Here is an 18777-nt window from a genome sequence, read left to right on the forward strand (position 1 = left end):
AAAAAAAGAGTAAAAAAATAAAAGAAAGATATTGTGACAGTGAAGTGAAACGGCTTTAATTTTCACTATTTGCTTGGTGTTAAGTACAGTCACTTTCTTACCAAAGGAAAAAGAATAAAGTCAGTTACAGCAGCCAAAATGAGGTATAAACTCAAGTGTCCCATTCTCCCCTTCCCCCCACCACCCCAAGTAAAAACCCTTGACCAGAAAGAATTGGCCAGCTTAGGACAGACAGACAGACAGCCTCTCTTTTGTCACCAGCTCCAGTTTGCCAGATGGTGGTTAGGCGTAAATAAGGCGATGCAGAGAGTTCCGTAAATGTAAGCTTTCTTCACCCTCAAAACTGAGGGCTTGAGGAATGCAAGGGTTTGGGTCTCCCCCATGGAACAGGGTCCGTCCTGCTTGTGCCTGCTCAGAGCACAGCCTGCAACCCTGCTCGGTGATACACACATACAAGCAGGTGAATTGCAAACTATCCCTGGGGAGATGATGGCAGTCCAAAGCTTTTCTCACATTTCAGCACATAAGGAAACTGAGGCCAATGGAGATCTTCTCTCAGCACATCAGAGCCTGAAGTGATGCCTTAGGCTTTTGATCCCAAATTATGTACGCAGCTGCTACCTGCAGCTATGATCCCAATGCTGCTATCCTTAGGGACACAATACAAAAGCTTCAGCATTCCCTTCCTTTTTCCCCCCCTGTCGTATTGCTGAAGACAAACAGCCACAGTTGATTTCTGTCTGCACTGCAGAGACATCAAATGGCAAAACCAGAAGTGGCTCGCTGCTCTAAGTCTTGCAGAGACAACAGGGAACTAAAGAGGAATCTGACCTCACCTGGTGTAAAGCTGTATTGGAAAGCTTTCACCGTGCCCCTATCTACTTTAACCATCAAGAAGTCTTTAGAAAGCTGACTCATTTCTCTCACTTGCTAGTTGGCATTTCCAGGTACCCTGATCAGCAGCCAGCAACAGCCCTAAAGTCAAAACACAACTAAGATCCTCAGTCTGCTGCCAAAGTGAAGGGGAGAGGACAGCATGAAAAAGGCCCTCCATTTCCTCTTCTGTAAGATTGCCCTTGGTCAGTTTTACTTGTCTTTCCTAGAACTGCTATTTCCCACCCCCTAACCCCACGATCAGTCTGTATACGTTCATGTGACCCCAAAACACAAAGACTCACGCTTCACTTACCTATACCAACAACTGCAGCTGTAGCACTGTGCTGCCCATGTGGCCAGTGTGCAGGGTGGGAGCAGCAGCCATGGCTGACACCTTACAGCTCTCCCACCAGCTCTGTGCTGCCCTCAGGGCTCTGTGTCATTATCTCAAAGAGAGACTGTCTCCCTCCCAGAGCCTAACTCTTCCACCTGAAGAAGGCTGCTCTTAAATAGCAATTTAAGTTGCTTGCTGTCCTGTTTTGGACACACTGAGAGCAGCTTGGCAGGGTGGGAATCTCCAGCATTCAGTCTTCTGCTGGATGTCATCAGTGTTTCCTGTTTCAGCTACTCCCAGTGTTCTTACCTGACACTTTGCATGGCCAACAGGTGCAACACATCCAGTGTTCCAACACTGAGGCAGCTGCTTCTAAACGCCAACAACACAAACACACCATACAGTAACTAGCCGCTAGCTTCTTCTAACTCTACGAAGGTACCAGACAGCAAACAGCTGTAGCTCCCTGTCTCACCAGTGATCTGAGGTCTGCTGGTCACACCAGCACTGTTTGTGCAGGCATCCTTCTGCTGGGACTTTGGGATGTCAGCTCAGTTCCAGGGCTCACTTCGATCCTGTCAGCAGTAGCCCATAAGTCCATATCCTGTATGCAGCCCTTCTGGCTTCAGTCCCACAGAGAATAACAATGCAGCCTCCAGCTGTGGGCAGGAATAATCTACAAGGAAAGCACTAAGAAGTTGGGCAGATGATACTGTTAAGCCCAGGTGATGATATAAGAGAAAATGGCCAGCAAATGCTATAGCACATTCAATCCTTCTCTAATTGACAATAATGCCTTCATATGCCCCTCCACCCGTGCTGTTCTCTGTAGCAGTTAAACAGTATCCTAAAGCATCTGAGTGGGACGAGCTTTGGTCCAACAAGCTCACTGCTCTCACAGCAGACTCCAGTCCCCACTTAACTAAAGCCTCATCCCTTCTGCCTCACAGCTGCCACTATCAAAACTACTGCAAAGCTGCAGCTGTAGGAAGTGTTCTGGGATGGAGACAGAATGCTGGCCTAGGAATGTCATGAAACATCCCAAGCAAAAGGATGTCTGTGTTCAAAAGGCTTATTCCAGTAGCTTCCTTTACTTCTCACCTAGTATAGTTCAAGCTGTGACACTGTTCCCAGTGCTATCCCTACAGAGGGAACAAGCAAGGAGTTTCTTTTGCTGCCTCTCCTGCCAAGTTTTGCAAGCACCCAGTGCAAAAACAAAACCAGAGCTGGACCTCCAGCAGTGAGGAAAGAACAGCTGTCTGCAAACTCAGCAGCACTGACTCCCAACCAGCTCCCAGCCAGGCAAGCAGTCAGCATGTGCTAACATGGACATGGGCCAAGCACGTGAGGATGCATGCCAAGAGGCACACACGAGACCCACTGAGGGGAGCAGACGAGTCCTTCACTGGACAGGGATTTGGTTTCTTGTTTTGTGCTTTGTTTAAGAGTTTCAGAGCCTACAATCCCATTGACCAGTTCTCCAGAAACTTGGCTCTTTCCCTGAGCCCATCTCATGCACTTCACTTGCCTCCCTGCAGAGGGGACTGCTGGGGGGCCCACAAAATGCTGTTCTCCCCACACATCACCTGGCAGTGCCACCAGCACCGGGTTACACACTGATTCATGCCGGTAAGTGGAAAAGAAGTAAATCACTTTATAACAAAAAGGGACTAACAAAAGAAAAGTTATAATGCAAAATTACCGACACAAACCCCCCCCCTCCCACCCTTCCCATGACAAAAAGCCCAGGAATTAGACTTTCTTGGGACGGCGTCCAACTTGGTAATAATAATAAATGCTGATGAGAACAAAGAAGACTCGGCTGACCAGGAGGAGCACAGCACCCGTGGCCATTCGGCTGCTCTCGACCAGGGAGACCATGGTAACTGGAAGAGAAGGGGGAAAATGAGGCAGAGGTTGGTAGTGGAAAGCAAACTCAGTAGTACATCCCTGCTTTCTACTGCCCTCTAAGGCAGCTTCTTGGAGAGACCTGCTGAGCCTTGGGAAGGCAGAAGCTTTCCACCCTCACACATGCAGCAAACCTGCAACACAAGTGCTTAGGTAGATTGATTTCACAGCCTTAACATTAGCCACAGGCTTCCGTTAATAGCAGCACTTCTCTAAAGATAGCTCTGTACAGACACAGACTGCCAGTCTGACACCAGAACTCAAATGTTAACTGTGGGAGCTACACTTAAGCTTGTTTTGTGGTTCAACCCCTTCAGTGCTGATAAATATTTGTCACATGTAGAAGCACCCATAAGATATACACGGTCCACTCCCCATTTCCTGAGCATCTCTTTTCTGTTACAAACACAAGCTACTTTATAGCATAGTTAGTGAATTGCCAATACACATAACACAAAAAACCTTCAGTGCTAAAATAGATATGCCCCCCAAAAAAACAAGCTGGGCTATGACCTTCTGTGCTGGTAAGGCTGGAACTCCCTCCCTTTTTATGTAAGTTACTACAGCCTCCTCTGGTCAGCCCCAACATTTCAGCAGCCCTTCCAGGAGGTGGTCTGTGCTGGCTACAGAGGCTGGGTTGCTCTAGGGTAGCAATTGGAATAATTTGCAAATAGATGAATTGGCATTTTCCCTTCACCTGGTCTCCTTCCTGTGAGTAGCCTGAGGCAGAAACTACCCTCATGGGGAAGGAAAAGGGAGAGAAGCTGGCAGAGAAAGTGTCTCCAGGTAATCTCTGCCTTGTGTGACAGAGCAAAGGAACTCTGTAATGCTGGCTGGACTCAGCACAGGGACAGCTGAGCATGGGGTGCTAGGCACAACCCTTCTCACCCACTGTGAGCTAGAGACACAGCTCACACCCCACCCCATGCTTCCACCTCCGGGCTTAGCTGCTCACCCAGGAACTGCACAGCAAAGTAGCACGCCTCCGTCAGCAGGGTCCAGCGTATGATGACTTTCTCAGCCGTGTACAGAGCATTCCACATGATGAGTGAGATGCCTGCCAAGCAACAACAGCACAGCTGCACCAAGGGCCAGGGATCAGCAAGACCAGGCAGCCCACCTGCTTGTTCCAGGTGAAGCATTTCGGCCCCCATGGGGTGGATGCAGGGGAAGCAGCAATGCCAGCAGCTTCCCCCCTGCTTTGCCCACTGCAGCTGCTGCACTTCCAGCCATCCCCACGAGATGCTGCTGCAGCCTGTAGGAAGAAGGCAGCCAACAGCCCACCTATGTGAGGGCATCCAAGCCCTGCTGCCTGCCTTCCATCCTAGCCACCCCCACAAGCACTCCTTGCCAGAACCCAGCTGTCTGTTTGCATCAGGCACCACCAGTTACCAGCATCTAAAAGGAGGGTGGGTGGGTGCCCAACAGCTGCATTTCCTAGCAGTGCAGCACAGCAGTCACAGGATACCATCATGTATGGTAACTGTTCAATCACAGCCTGAACCACTCATTGAGCACCTGGGGAAAAGACCCAGACAGCCCTGGGAGCACAGGTGAAGGCAATTCCCTTGTATGACCCACAGGGGTGGGGCCTAGATGCACCTCTCTTAGACCTCATTTAAGGGCTGACTGCCACTGAGAAAGAACCTCTGGTTGGAGATCCCTCCTCTGTGGAGCTTTTCCTGGGAGTCTTGCTCTTCAGAGACAGGTAAGCACTTTTCCTTTGTAACACCATTTTATTCATGCTAGCCTCTTTGCTACTACTATGCCCCTTTGACTGCATTGACCTTTCTGATTGGAATACACCCCTTGCCCTTGTTCTCCTCTCACCCTATCACTCCACACCCACTGCTGTCATGACACTCACTGAGGAGGGCTCCTCCATAGAGCCGGATGGGAATCTTACTGCTCACTGACTCCTCATTGAAAATGGCATCGTAGAGCTGATCAGGGAAAGCCAGGGCCTGGAGAAGGAATGGGAGAAACTCAGCAGGACATTCCCAGCACCATCAGAACGTGCTATCTCAGGCAGGGGAAAGTGGTGCTCTGACACTGAGACTTGATGTGATTTGAGCTGTTGGCCAGGAAACTGGAAATTAAGGAGGTGTGAAAGATACCAGTGTGTCAGCTACTTGCTCTAAGGCCAGTTTCTATGAGTGAGGCTGTCATGCCACGTGTGGTTTATGAATCTGCTAATAAAAACAGACCCTGGAAATGGGAACAAACTGCCAAGGGCGCTACTGGTAAACTCATTGCAGAGTTACAGCAAGGGCAAAGGCCTCTCAGGAAAAAGAAGTGGTGGCTATAGAAGGCAGAGAAAGGGAAATTAATGGCTGAGGACCTGTACCATGGCATCCAGGAGCTGGTGGTTACCTAGGCTGCCACCCTCACTTACCATGATGGCCACTCCAGAAAACATGACGGCGGAAACCAGTTGCCAGACCCTGCATTGAAGACAGAGGACCTACAGTGAGCATAGAGGCAAACCTATCTCCCCTGCTTTGCAACACCCTCCTGACTGTATGGTTATTAGCCTTTGTTCTCTGTTATCATGCAGCCAAGGCAGCCACAGGTCTTCTGCGCAAGGATGCAGGTCCCCCATAAAATACTTGCTCCAGCCTCACTAGCCAGGGAGAGCTGAAATTCAACCCCCACCCCCAGACACACAGAGGGGGGAAAGGACCTTACAGAGATGATAGGGAGCACCTCTGGCCCTGAACTGCTTCCATCACCTGCCAAAAGACCAGAGCCCATATCCTTCAATCTATTCACGGGGGAAGAAAGCAGGGCCAGTTTGGCTCTGCAGCCCTGAGAAACCCCTGAGAAGGGAGCAGTGAGGGTATATGGCAGCATAGCTGGTGTTCGGGACAGGGCTGGCAGGAAGAACGCGGCCAGGCACTCTCTGATAGGCCAGCTCTGAGGTGTCCCTATGTCTTACCTGAGCCCCAAGGGTTCCCGGACAGCAAACTTGATTTCATTTCCCAGGACTTGGCTAATCTGAAATTCAAAGAAAAGGCACAGGGTGACTGAGCAGACCCCTCCCCAGCCTTTAGGCAGCATTTGTTGTTCCTGGGGACACACCTTAATCCTTGGTGAGAGTTTATCTTCGAGAGATCTGATAGGAGGACAAGAAAAAGGAATTTTTTTGTGATCCCTTAGTCCCAAAACCTGCTGAAGACTGACCTGATTTTCATTAGGGTCTGCAGCCTTCACTGCTCCCTGACTAGGACTGCTAGGGCTGGGCCAATGTTAATTCTGGTTTCCTGTTGCGTATGTAAGTAGGGACCTGCCACCTCCCACATGTAGCCTGTGATCCTCACTGACCAGCCACCACAGCAGTGGAGGCAAAGCTGCTTGAGAATTTCGCATAGAAAGGAGGTGCAGGATGGTTCACAGGAGGACAGGAGCCGGGCAGAGCTCGAGAGGGTACTTGGGACAGGCCTCTTGAGAGATGAGCCCTTGCTCTCCAGCTCTGGTATTTTACTGAAACAGATTGTGCACATTCATTTGCAATTTGGACCTCTTCAGAGAGGCGCCGCTGTGTCTCTTGAATCACTGCTCCAATTTGCAGTGCACAGGTACTGGTATGTGATGAGCAGCGTAATTGGCTGTGCTTTGCTCTGCTGGCACTGAGCTGGGTAATGGGTGTCTCAACAATAAAATTTCACCAATGAATTAAAACAACTTGAAGGCAGAGCATTACCATGAAAAGTGGTTTCAGGCAGCTTTTGTGTATACACCAGGCTACACAGCCTGGCCCTGCTAAGGGGCAGTGACAATCTTTTGTTGCCCTTACAGAGCAGAGCTGGCAGCCCTGGTTTTGCCATAGAGGCTGCAGAAGACAGGTGTTGGGGAAAATGAAGAGACAAGTGAGTTTTATCAGCATGGTGTGGTTGAACAGTGGAGGGCACTTCACAGATTCGCTGGTCACCTTTCTGCAGCAATGGCATCATCACTGCAAGGAGCAGCATGGAGCACCCCAAGGTGGGACGAGGGACATCACCCTGCACTGATGGTGACTCAGTTCCTCTCACCTTGGAGCGATGGACCTCACCATCATCATCCTCACCACCGACCCCCAGGATCTTGCGTGTCTTCAACCTGCTCACCAGGTCAGTCTGGCTGTGCTTCTTCATCAGTGGTGGGGGCTGCTTGGCTGCCATGGCAGTGTGTGGGCTGCAGGCCTCCGATCCACTGGTGGGAGAACTGAGGGGAGAAGCCTGAGCCACACTGGCTGGGAATGCTGCAGGGCCAAGCCCCACACCTGTGGGTCAGCCCAGGGTATGATTCTTCGGCTGGGCTGGCCACAAATGGAGGGCTACCACCTCCAGCCCACAGGGCTCACAGCTGTGATACTGCACGAAGTGTTTTCACATGAAATCTCACAGGATTCATAAAACAAAAAATTTTTAAAAGAAGCGCAAAATTCGTCCTTCTAGGCCAGCAGATGGCTCCTCATCGCCCTGGTACTGAGATAGGGAGCTGTAGGCTGCCCATGCTGGCTGTGGGGAAGTTGTCCAGGTCTGTGAGGAGGGCACCAGCTGTCACCACAACCTGCCAGAGAGGAAATAAAAATAAAGAATCAGCACTGTGGCCACAGAGGCACCAAAAGGGCTGCCCTGCCTGGCTAGCCTTTGCCATCAGCCCTGCCACAGGGGCAGAGGAGCTGTGTGAGCCTGGGCACCGTACTGTCACCCATAGCATACCTTGTATGTGTGTCTATGCACTGAGTGCAGCCTTGAGCTTCACCAGCATGCGCTGGTGCTGTGAGCTATTTGGACCTAACCAACCTTAGTGATGGAAAAGACCAACATGATCATCTAAGTCCACCCACCAACCCATCGCTGCCATGCCCACAAAACAAGGCACACTCCAGCCCATCCCAGAGCAAGGCAGTGTCCATGACCCATTAGGAACATGGTACCTCTTTGCTTTTTCCTATGCTAAGGCAATTAACTATTGTTAAATACTCCTCAGATGAGAGGAACTGAAGTCACTAAATAATGCTCTGCTTTTTGTCTCTCTCCTCACTATGCATCACATCCTTCAGCTCTATCTTAGGCAAAATGCCATGCAGATCTCAGATACTTGTTTGCTTTTCCCCCCAGGTACTGCAGCCCAGTGGTGCCAGAACACATCGTCCCTATGGCTGCAGGATTCTAGAGGCAAGATCCTCTGTGAGGACATTTGCTTCCTGGGAAACAAATACAACAGCAGACAGAGCACAAATACTGGCTAAGAAAAGAACAAAGCAGAAGTAACTGACAGAAGCTGAGGTAGGAAAGACAACTTCTGACTAAGAGTGGAGGTGTCAAGAATGTCTGGATGATGATGTAGACATCATCAGTCCTAAAACCCAGGAAAATCAGTTCATGAAATCTTTCCTCCCAATTTGTTTTCCTTTCATCTTAATTCAGCTAAACACAAAAATATATTTCCATTTGCCATTTCACCCCCCAGGAGAGCCATAGAAAAGTCCCCTACAGGCACCAGACATGGCTCGGCTGGTTCCAGTAAGCACAGGGCTCAAGCACAGGCAATCCCTCACTCCAGCTGCACTTTCTCACAGCTGTCCCAGGAGAACAGAATTTATGCCTGCATCTAAAGAGTTTATGAGTCTTCAGAGAGTCGTGAAATGAGAGGTGTCAGTTATGTTGGCATTGTGCAAACAAGTGTTCTCCTGCTGCCTCACAAAGGATTTGCCTCTCAGGAAAATTTATCCAGTGTTGTCCACTGGAGCAGAGTTGTTTCTGTAGGCCCCCCAAGCACACTGACATAACTCTTTGCAATGCAAATCTGGGAGAACTTGCTGGGATAATGCAAAGGCTGAATTGAGTGCTCCAACATTTAACAAGATCCCTTCAACAGTCCCAGGCAAGATGCTTTTCAGCATCTTTAGGTGGGAAGCAAAGAGGAAAAAGAGACATCTTCAGATGTAGAGAATCCTGAGGGCAAGCTGTAAAGGGGGGAGGAGGGAGTTAAAGGGAGGGCTTGTAGGCTAAAGAGAGATAAATAGCTCTGGGATTACATGGGCAGGTTTGCAATTCTGACTGCAGGCAAACAGATCAAAATTTGGTTTCAGCAGTTGTGTTGCCAGTTGCCTTCAGGGTGTGAGTTGGTGGAAATGATGATGTCGATAAATTAGTACTGCTCTCCCACTAAGAATTTCCACTAATTTGTGGCAAACCAGTGGCCAAGAGCCGGGACAGCATAAACTAGCTAAAAATGCCACTGAAATAATCACCGAAGGCCATTCTGATACATGAAACCAGGCTCCCACTGTGCTAAGCACAGCTGTGGCACAGCCTTGCAGCCAATCCCACGTCTCATTATCCCCATCTTCCAGGGAAGGAGCCAGTCTAATGAATATCAAATATTAATGAATAATGAGCTAATGAATGCATTAGCACTAATTCAGTGGCATTCAGATAGAAGACACCGAGGATCTGAAAAATGTTATACTTACATTAATGTATCCTGACACACTGAGAGTTTAGAGGAAGTTTTCTATTAGCATGTACGTTCTCAAAAGGGAACATCCACCTCATCCTGCCTTGGTTTTCTCCTCAGTCCTCTCTTCCAGTATCCCAGTGGCTGAGTAGATCAATCAGCTCACAAAGGAAATTCCTATGCACCCCTTCCATCCCCCTGCAATGGGCAGCACCTAGTGCAGATGAAAGAAGGCTTCTTTTCCTCCAACAGCCCTTTTCTTCACAGGCTCCAGTCATGCATATGACAACATTTCAGCAGCTGGAGCTGCTGGTTTCATTGTTCGTAAGTCAGTATGCCAGAGGAAACCCAAGGTCTTGAGCCCACCATGATCTGTTGGTGCCACACATTTAACTAAGATGGTGTTATACTCGCACAGTGGATGACTTTCCAGCACTCTGACAGGAAACATGACATGTCTGACAAGGACAGACCTTCCTACAAAAGAGATTAAGGATAGCATCCACAGAGGTACTCATCACCTTTGCTCTTGCAAACATTTGACTGTTGACTCAGTAAGTGGGATCTAAGACACTCCCTCGCACACACAAAGGCACAGCGTGATTAAAGATATCTGTGATGGAGCAGACACCTGAGGCAGAGCTCCCCCTGGTCAAGGTAACAACAGAAGCACAGCCATCTCCATGTTGTATTTCTGCATCTGTGAGCCAGCCCTTTCCTAGAGTTCTACCCAGAGCTGGGATTTGAAATGATTAAGACCTCTCTGCCACCAGTCAGCTGAGGCAGAGCATTGCTCTTCCCACTTCCCAGTGGATTTGCTCCATGCCAGCTGCAGCACATAGCTTTGCACATTCTGGGCTACCAGCAGATCCTAAAAAAATAACAAGATCAGTCATGTTTTCTGCTGGGAGCAACCCTTGCTCGGACTGAAGGGTACAGATCACTAGCCTAGCAAAGAGAAACTCCCAGGCAGTTTCTGCAGTCAGGAAGCCTCGGAGAGTGCACAGGGTCAAACCTGATCTAGCTGAAAATACTGGGATGCCCATGCAGTACGATGACTAGAATTCAATCATCAGAGCAGCATGATGGGACTGCTACTCCTGACCAGTCTGGCACAGTCAATACAACCAAGAAAAGAGGCTGCTCCAGATTTCTCACCTGGAACAAGCCAGGCACACAGAACCCCCACCACCAGGAGCACCATGAACCAGGGCCCAGCTGTAGCACCAGGGGTGTGTGCCCCGCCTCCTTCATTGCCCATAGGCTTCCGATTTCCTCTTGCAGAGAGAACAGGAAAGTTTCTTTCCGTGTCACAGGAAGTGTTATACAGCAATCCAAAGCTGCCAAGGGCTCCGTTTTCCCAACAGAAAATAAAAAAAAAAAAAAGTCTGCTTCTCAAGAAGGAACAATAATTAAATCCAGCAACCACGGCCCTGCTGGTCGGCTAACCACCACCTGCAGCAAAACACCAACAGTGAGCCTGAGCTCCACCTCAGGCAAGAAATGCTGCTCTGCACCCATCAGCAGCATACAGAGCAAGTCCATGGCTCCAGCACACTCAGGTAAGAAACCTGCAGACCCACAGCAACCATCACGCATAGCACCCACATGTGCTGGGGACACAGATGACTTGGACATCATTAGCTGATGACCCCAAGGATTTGAGTTCCCTGGGGCACATAGGAGCCAGGAAGCTGAAGGGGGAGATGAAATGCATTGGGAATGGGGGCTGTTTTTCTTTAAGGGAATGAAAAGAGAATTCCTCTTTGATTTCCCAGCTGTCTCAGACAGGTGTTTGCAGAGACAGGCCCAGCAGCTCAGTGGGCCATCTGTCCTGCAGATGAGTTCTAGAGGGAAACATTAGAAGGAAAAATAAAACCCTCATGCATACACAGATTAAAAAAGGGGAGGAAAAAGAAAATAAAAAATAAAAGGAAGAGAAGTGGGCTGCTTGCATTTCCAACACCAACTTCAAACCTGATTTTCTCTCCATCGTGCCCACAAAGCCTTCACAATTTCCATTCACAAACTCTCCACAAAGCTGATGCCCTTTGCTCCTAACCATCATCCAGCTCTGCCCCTGTCCAGAACTCCAAAGGAAATAATACAAGAATTACATATGGGAAGTCTCAGCCCCCTCAGCAACATGAGAGCACAATGTCCCTTTGCATTTCATCATCAAGACTGTAATTTCAAAGCCATTCTTGATGGCTTCTCCCTCAGAAGATGAACTACATCTCCAGCAACACTATTTCTACATCTGCAATCCAGTAGGTTAACTCATACAATGTAATGGCTGCAATTTAGAAACTACTACAATGCCTACGAACATGAAACAGAAGATGAAATCAATATGGCTGTACCGCTTCTGCATCCTACAAGCAGGAGATTTTTGACCTGTGTTGCATGTGGATCTGCAGCCCCAGCCTGAGAACAGCTGGTTCGGAGAATCCCCAGCACTAGCAGGGTCTTTTTCCTTCCAGTTTTGTAAAATGGAGGAAAAAAAGAAATGAAAAGAAAAAACAAAGGGCTCCTCTTCTCCCATCCTCTGCCATTGATCTGACCAGATGTGCAGCCTAGGCTCACACAAAGAGGGGGAAAAGGGCAGACGAATATATTTGCATTAAGCAGGGAGAGTGCCTTTTGGTCTGAGCAGGACACTTTCAGAGCCCCAGACATGTTAACCACCCCCCCCCCACCCAGCATTCAGGTCTTTCCTTGTGCAAGCGACAAGATTTGATTCTGCCACACAGAACACTTGTAAATCAGTCCTGAGATGGGATGGCCTCGATGAGCAGCAGCCAACAGCTGACTTCTCACTAACCCTATACGGTAGGGTATTTCCCATACCACATGGCTACATCCCACATCCTACTAATTCATATTCATGTGCTTTTATATGCACATATCTTGTACAGGATATATATACTTAAATATGAAAGATGTGATTTGAGCTGAGCATGAGAAGAAAGGAGGTGATCTTTGCTCCCCTCTGCTCAGTGTTGTCAGATGGGCCATTGGGGCTGCCAGACCAGAGGAGCATTTTGGCATTACCTGTATCTCAGTCTCATAGGACAGCAGGGCATAGGGAGCAAGCCAGCTGTGGGAGGTTGGAGAGAAGCTACCTCCTGCTCCATTCACTGTGCAGGAGGCAGATGCCAGATTTCATCTCTCAGCCCCACCAATCACCCTGGGACCACGTTCTCACTTCCTCCCAAAGCGATTTGCCAGTATTAAGCCCTGCTCATTTGCACACAATTGCGGCTCCCGGTGCACCACTCCCCAGTGGCTCAGACAGGCTCGGGAGATGCTCAGCAGAAACCCAGCAGGGACAGAGCTCCCAGTGCAGCACATACCGCAACTATTTGGTAGCCTACCCAAAAGTGGCAAAAATCTCCCTCTGACACCCTTCTGGTTTCTATAGCAACAGGTTAATGTTAAAGACGTTAAGATGCAGAACTCCTCAGCCTGGGCAAACAGAGATAGATAGCACTGATTTAGGCAAGGGAAACTTCTACATAGCTGGTGATAAGAGAACAGGTTTGCTGCCTTGCCAGTCAGCAGTGCTGCCCCTCTTTGCAGCCTCACCCAGGCCATTTAAGCTTTCCCTATTCCATTTGTCCATTCTTCATGGAAAAACAGAACTACTGCCCAGGTTCATCTCCAGCAGAACCCACAGCCTTCTCCAACAGATGCTGTTCAGCTCCTGACAAGTAGCTCACACAAACCTGACTTTGTTTTTTCTTTGGCTAGCACTCTGTGCATGCACGCATGTGCGTGTATGTGCACATGTTTGTTTATGCATGAGCTGCTGGCTCCAAATTATGCACAGATCAACAAGACACTTTGAATTCCCCAACTGTGAAGTGCGTGACATTTAATCTCAACCTTCCTTTCAGATTTCATAATGTGCGCTATCAGCAATGGGCACTCAGTACACAAGCACCCTTTAGAAAGATTTCAAAAGAAAAAGATGATAATATAAAGAACCTGTAGACTGAAAAAGAGACAGCGTCTCAGATGAGAGTGTTCTCCAGCTTCCACAAGAGGCCAGCGAAGTGCCCTGCAAGGAGCAGAGACAGTGTGCTCCTGTTGCAGGGTAAATGCATTTCACAGATGAAGAGAGTGGGGGCTTGGAAGTGTGAAATGTGTCACGGACCCAGCATTCTCCTCATCTCCCCATTTTCAACTGCCTGGGAAGCAGGCAAGGGAAGCTGCCCTCATAGGTGCCTACTGTAGGATCGGCTGCATCATCTTTTGGAAAGGTTCCTTCCATGCACTGAGTTAGATGAGGCTTTTGGTTACTATTATATATAGGCAACATACATATAGGAATTCCTGATTTTAGAATTCAGTTTCTCACTACATTTTCCAGGCAAACACGATCTCACTTCTGCCCACCTCACAGTAGAGAGTCACGCTTTGGGATTATAAAAACCTGACAACAGTCTACAAGGAAAGGGGTTCCCTTCTCTTCTGCTGTGCATGGAAAAGGGATGTCCTCAGCAGACCTGCTCCTAAGTCACAGCCACAGAGGATGCTCAGCAGCCCAAGGAACTAAACCAAGATTTTTTATAGCATTGGGAAAGCAAAGGGGTGGGCATCAGAGCACAGCATCAATAACCTTGGTGTGTCAGGTTGTCACTTCCAGAGATGGAAAAAACTGGGAGGTTCTCAGAATACTGTATACACCAAGCTCCAGTAATATTAGCATCATACATCAGCAGCAGTGCACATGTATATACATGAATGTGTGTACACACACACAGGGCAGGGAGGAGAGTGACATGTACATTACAGGCTGCTCAGAAACATGCCGAACCATGGCCAACACGCTTGAAACTTCAGTGCTGGCATGAAAGGCAGATTAACTTTATTCTCAGTTACCTCGTCCAAGTGAAGTGCAGCCTTTGACTCCTGGCAGCTTTCTGCTTTCTGTGAAGCAAAGTTTGGGTGCTTTATTGCTGCTTACTTGTGCAGTAACTTTCTTCCCAAGTCATGAGCAAAATCCAGCTGATTTCAGACAGCACACAACAAGCTGTGAAAAGCCCCCGCCATTCTGCAGCCCCTCTGCATGCAGTGCTTCTGTGTTGTTTGCATTTCCCTCTCCCTCTTTGCAGGAGGCTGCTCATGCTTCCATCTCTTTGAAATACAACCCCACATGAAGTGCCAGGCAGCTAAAATTGAGTGTTCAATAAAAGGATTCAGAGGGACTTAAAAATCACAGATTTTTAAAATACTGTGATCCTCAAGAGAACACCCGGCATTCCCAAACTCCTCCACGGTCAACAATCCAGGGTACAATTTCTGAAGGCACACGGCTCCCTTAAGCTCTGTATGGCATGGCAGCATCTAACAGGGGCTGGAGTGATTTTAGGGCTCAACATTGAGACTCCTGAAATAAAGGTTCAAGGCTCTCCGTGGCCACGAACAACTGAAGACCAGAGGTTTACATTTCACTCATCAGATGGAACCAGAACAAAAGAGCCCTTCAGCTGCCATCATGGGTTACTGAATGAATGTGAGCTCGGACAAAACCACCAGCTGAGTCACCCGCAGGGTTTTCTGAAGATTTGTGGGTTTTCCCTGACGCTCTCTTGTTCAAATGCTGACACGGCCTCAGACTGTTTACTTTCTCAACCCAGGCAGGATACAGCTACCAGTGGCACAGCCACAAGCCTTTGTGTGGAGCTCTGCTTGCACCTGCTTTCCCCCTGTGCCAGGGCTCACAGTTGAAGCGCTGCCTGATTTTAATAAGAAAAGGAGGGATGTCTCTGCTGCAGGCAGCAGCAGGCAGCTGCAAAGGGGCTCTGCACTCATCTCCCTGTGAAGCACAGAATCCCTTCAAACAAACAATTGGGCTGCTGCAGGCAGCGTGTCCGGGTTCTCCAGCGCATGCACCTCCACTACATCACTCGTGCTGCTAATGGCACTCCCTAAAAGAAACCACCAGGTCACTGTTTGATTGATTCCTGGCTGCTGTCCCTGTGAGCTCTCAGTGCCTTTGACTTGGGTGATCTTAAATCAAATCCCCGACAGTAACTTCAAGGAAGCTCAGCAGCCACAGAGCCTGCTACCAGCCTTCTGCACAGGCTTCTGAGCCCACTGGGCCAATAGCAGAAAATGAGCACGGGGTAAATGAGGATGACAGCTTTCTGACTGCCTTCATTTGCGGCTCTGGGCATCCCTTTGGGTCACTGTTTGCATCCCACCATAGAGCTGGGTAATACAGCACATAGTCCAGCCACGGTCTGGCAGGGATTGCCAGGTGAACATCAACTGTGTGGTTAAGTGGAGCATTCAAGGCAGCACAGCACCATGCAGTGACTGTCCTGGAGGGCCCCACACGTCCCATAACCCGGTGTTCTCCATCTGCTCTTTGGGCACAGTGCAGCACCACCGATGGATAGGGACATCAGGGACATGCCTGGAGCGGCATTAGCCCCTGCACATGGCAAAGAACCTCACAAACAGAAGAAACTGAAGAAGGCCAGAGGGTTGTTTATCATTGTCCTTCATATCTGAACTACAAAGCAGTCTCAGGCTGTAGGTGGGTTTGTCTTTGTGAACATCTTTTAGCATCTTGAGCATGAATGCTTCCAACTCAGAGAAGACTCATGCCAGCCCATGGACAGAACTGAACTCACATTTTCCAGGAAAGGGGAAGGAATGATGCTGCAGGGAACACCTGGTGACCTCTGAGGTCCTGCTTTTGTTGGTCTGGGGAAAGTCACAATATATTTGGGGGAAAACATTGGGTTTTTCTCTCCCAAGACTTGTTTTTACATTATTACATTTTAAAAAAAAATTAAAAAATTAAAAAAATTTTAAAAAGCCAAAACAGAACAACAACAACAAAAAAAAAACCACAAAAAAAAAACCAACCAACCTAAAACCCACACAAAACTCAGAAAGTCTTTCTATAAATAATGTCCCAGTAGTGCCAAGATCACCAGGCCATTCCCCCAGCGTGAGGACAAAATCAGAACATAAACAATCTCAGCATCTTTCTCTGGCACATAGGCCTTTATTCCCCTGTGCCAGGGGAGGGCCTGGAACCCAAGGCATGGCAGCAGGAGACAGACTCCCATGGGAGACTGATCCCCCTGGTACAGCCCACATCATGAGCTCCAAGTCCGGGTGGTTTTTGTTTTCAGGCAGCATCCAAGCAGATCTCATTAGAGGTTTGAGTACTGGATGTGGCACACACATGGCAAGAAACAAACTGCCTTCCAAACAGCTCCCAGAGTGGTCTGTGGGCAGCAATTAGCACAGCCCTTTCTCAGCCCAGCCCTGCTGCTAACCTGGACCACAAGAGTGATGCAGGACCAGCAACTACCAGCTGGAGATGTTCTCTGAGCGTTTTGCACTCAGTGATCATTGGGAACACAGTAGAATTTCCCTTTGGATCAGCTTCCAGCAGCTCCAAATGGACAGAAAGCCCCGGGCAGAGCATCTCACTGGTTTATTCTTCTGCAGATCTAATGGACCCCCAAGGCATGTTTCTGGAGATGCTCTGCTGTCCTCTCCTCTCTGTAATAAATCCTCTCTACAGCTCTGCCAGCAGAAGGGACAAGTGTCCCCTGAGACCACAGACAGACGCTATCTCTGCAGCCTCCTGCTTGGGATGAGCCACCCTCCTCTTTACGCACGAGCGTACAAACAAGGAAACACTTGGGAGAAACCAAACCCCACTCTCCCTGCTGGGGGCACCGGGACACCACTGGCTCACAGCATCCTTCTCATACTGTGCGTGCACAAGGGACAAGACGTGTTATGGCCAGCTGGGTACCTTCGTGCCCAGTCTCAGGAACTTGCTTATTTGCGGTTTTCACCAAAACCTGTGATAACTTCCTCTGAGGGTAAGAACTTCCCTGTCTAAAGGATAACTGCTATTTATTTATTTTTAAAAAGCACTCACCCACAGGCCCTGGACGTCATTACTCAGCAGACCTTGCTTTTGTACAGATAGAGTTACCGAGCAAGTTATTTATGCCAAGTCCAGAATAGCCAGTGCTCTTGCACACTCTGTGATTTCTCACAGCTCAGCTGTACCGCTGGTGGCCCTAATGTCAACACAGTTTTGGTCACCGCTGGCGCTTCCACCTCCCAGCCAGGAGGAGATGGATTACACAGCACCCACGTAACCACCGGCAGCTCGAACTGCCGGCCCTGCCTCTGGGGCAGCTGCTCGAGGAGCTGCGACGCTGCAGTGGTAAAGGAGGCTCGGGGGCCTCCAAGTGCTGAGCAACCATTCTGCCATCCCGCACCCCCCTCGTGCCTTGCTCCATCCTGAAGCACAGCTCACACTTCTCCCTCCATCACAGGCTCCGTTTCCCGGGACCGAGCCCTCCCGGGCACTCCTGGGCACCGCGCTCCTTCCGTCACCCCACAGGCAAGCAGAGGTGGACGAGGTGATGCGATGTGAGACCCGAGCCCTCGAGTAGCGTGGGGAGGAGCAGTCCCCAAGCTGCTGCCGGCCGAGGGTCCCACGTGCGCTCCTCTCGCCGAGCGGCACACGACCGCCGTCCCCCGCAAGGTTCAGCCGCGCCCCCGTTCTCCCCCATCCTCCCCCGGCATCCAGCCCGCACCTCCCGCTGCACCGTGCACGGGCAGGCGTTGACGGCCCCACTGCCGGGGTTGCTCTTCTCCTCCTCGATCCCAGCCTGCGCGGCTCTGGGGCTCCCCCCGAGCTCCCGGAGTCTGCGGGACCCGCGCTCCCCATCCCCGGCAGCGCTCCAGTACCGGCACCGCCCACTCCCTGCTCCGCTCTTACTCACCGCGCTACCGCGCGTCTCGGCGATGGAATGATGGGCCGGAGCTGCTGCCCCATGGGCACAGAGATGCGGATCAGCAAGATAAGCCGATCGCCGGCGCAGCAGTGCCCGCAGACTGAGCCCGGCCCCCGGCGCGGCGCCGCTTTACCGCGCCCCTCGCCCGCCCCGCCCGACGGGGCGGCCCCGGCCCCGCCGCGCCCCCGAGCCGCCCCCCGCCCGCCCCGGCGGAGGTCGCCCGTGGGCTGCGGGGAACAAAGAGCTGCGGCCGAGGGGAGGAGGCGGGGGTTGCTTCGGGTGGTTGTGCGTAGCCCGAAGCCGCCAGGAAGGCTGCTGAGGTGGGAGTTTGTCTTGGAGCGGGGTGAAGTCAGAGGCTGCAGGCGTGTCTCCAGCTCCGGTAATAACGCAGAGAAGGGGAGCGAGGCCCTCGCTGGT

General features: G+C 50.1%; 1 protein-coding gene and 1 long non-coding RNA gene across 2 annotated transcripts; one reads left to right on the top strand and one right to left on the bottom strand.

Annotated features, from left to right (window-relative positions):
- Window positions 1-34: 34 nt before the first annotated feature.
- TP53I11 (tumor protein p53 inducible protein 11) lies at window positions 35-18501 on the bottom strand. The gene is made up of 7 exons (XM_015864506.2): window positions 18349-18501; window positions 7153-7672; window positions 6057-6115; window positions 5514-5562; window positions 4986-5082; window positions 4074-4175; window positions 35-3096 (listed from the first exon to the last, which is right to left on the bottom strand). The coding sequence occupies exons 2-7, from the start codon at window positions 7279-7281 to the stop codon at window positions 2963-2965; spliced, it is 570 nt and encodes a 189-aa protein (XP_015719992.1). The 5' UTR covers window positions 7282-7672; window positions 18349-18501; the 3' UTR covers window positions 35-2962.
- Window positions 4205-7171, top strand: LOC107314815. Its single transcript, XR_004307332.1, has 3 exons — window positions 4205-4826; window positions 6917-6987; window positions 7060-7171. It is a non-coding gene; the product is annotated as an uncharacterized LOC107314815 (long non-coding RNA).
- Window positions 18502-18777: the final 276 nt, after the last annotated feature.

The sequence above is a fragment of the Coturnix japonica genome, chromosome 5 (assembly GCF_001577835.2).
Source record: "Coturnix japonica isolate 7356 chromosome 5, Coturnix japonica 2.1, whole genome shotgun sequence".
In the NCBI taxonomy this organism is placed as follows: Eukaryota; Metazoa; Chordata; class Aves; order Galliformes; family Phasianidae; genus Coturnix; species Coturnix japonica.

Bases quoted from the DNA above. Each gene is read 5' to 3' on its own strand.
- TP53I11 (XM_015864506.2), bottom strand. From the start codon at position 7,281: ATGGCAGCCAAGCAGCCCCCACCACTGATGAAGAAGCACAGCCAGACT. The intron at 5,563-6,056 runs GTAAGACATAGG...TCTTCAATGCAG, and splicing joins CGGGAACCCTTGGGGCTCAG to GGTCTGGCAACTGGTTTCCG. The intron at 5,083-5,513 runs GTAAGTGAGGGT...TTCCTTCTCCAG, and splicing joins TTTCTGGAGTGGCCATCATG to GCCCTGGCTTTCCCTGATCA.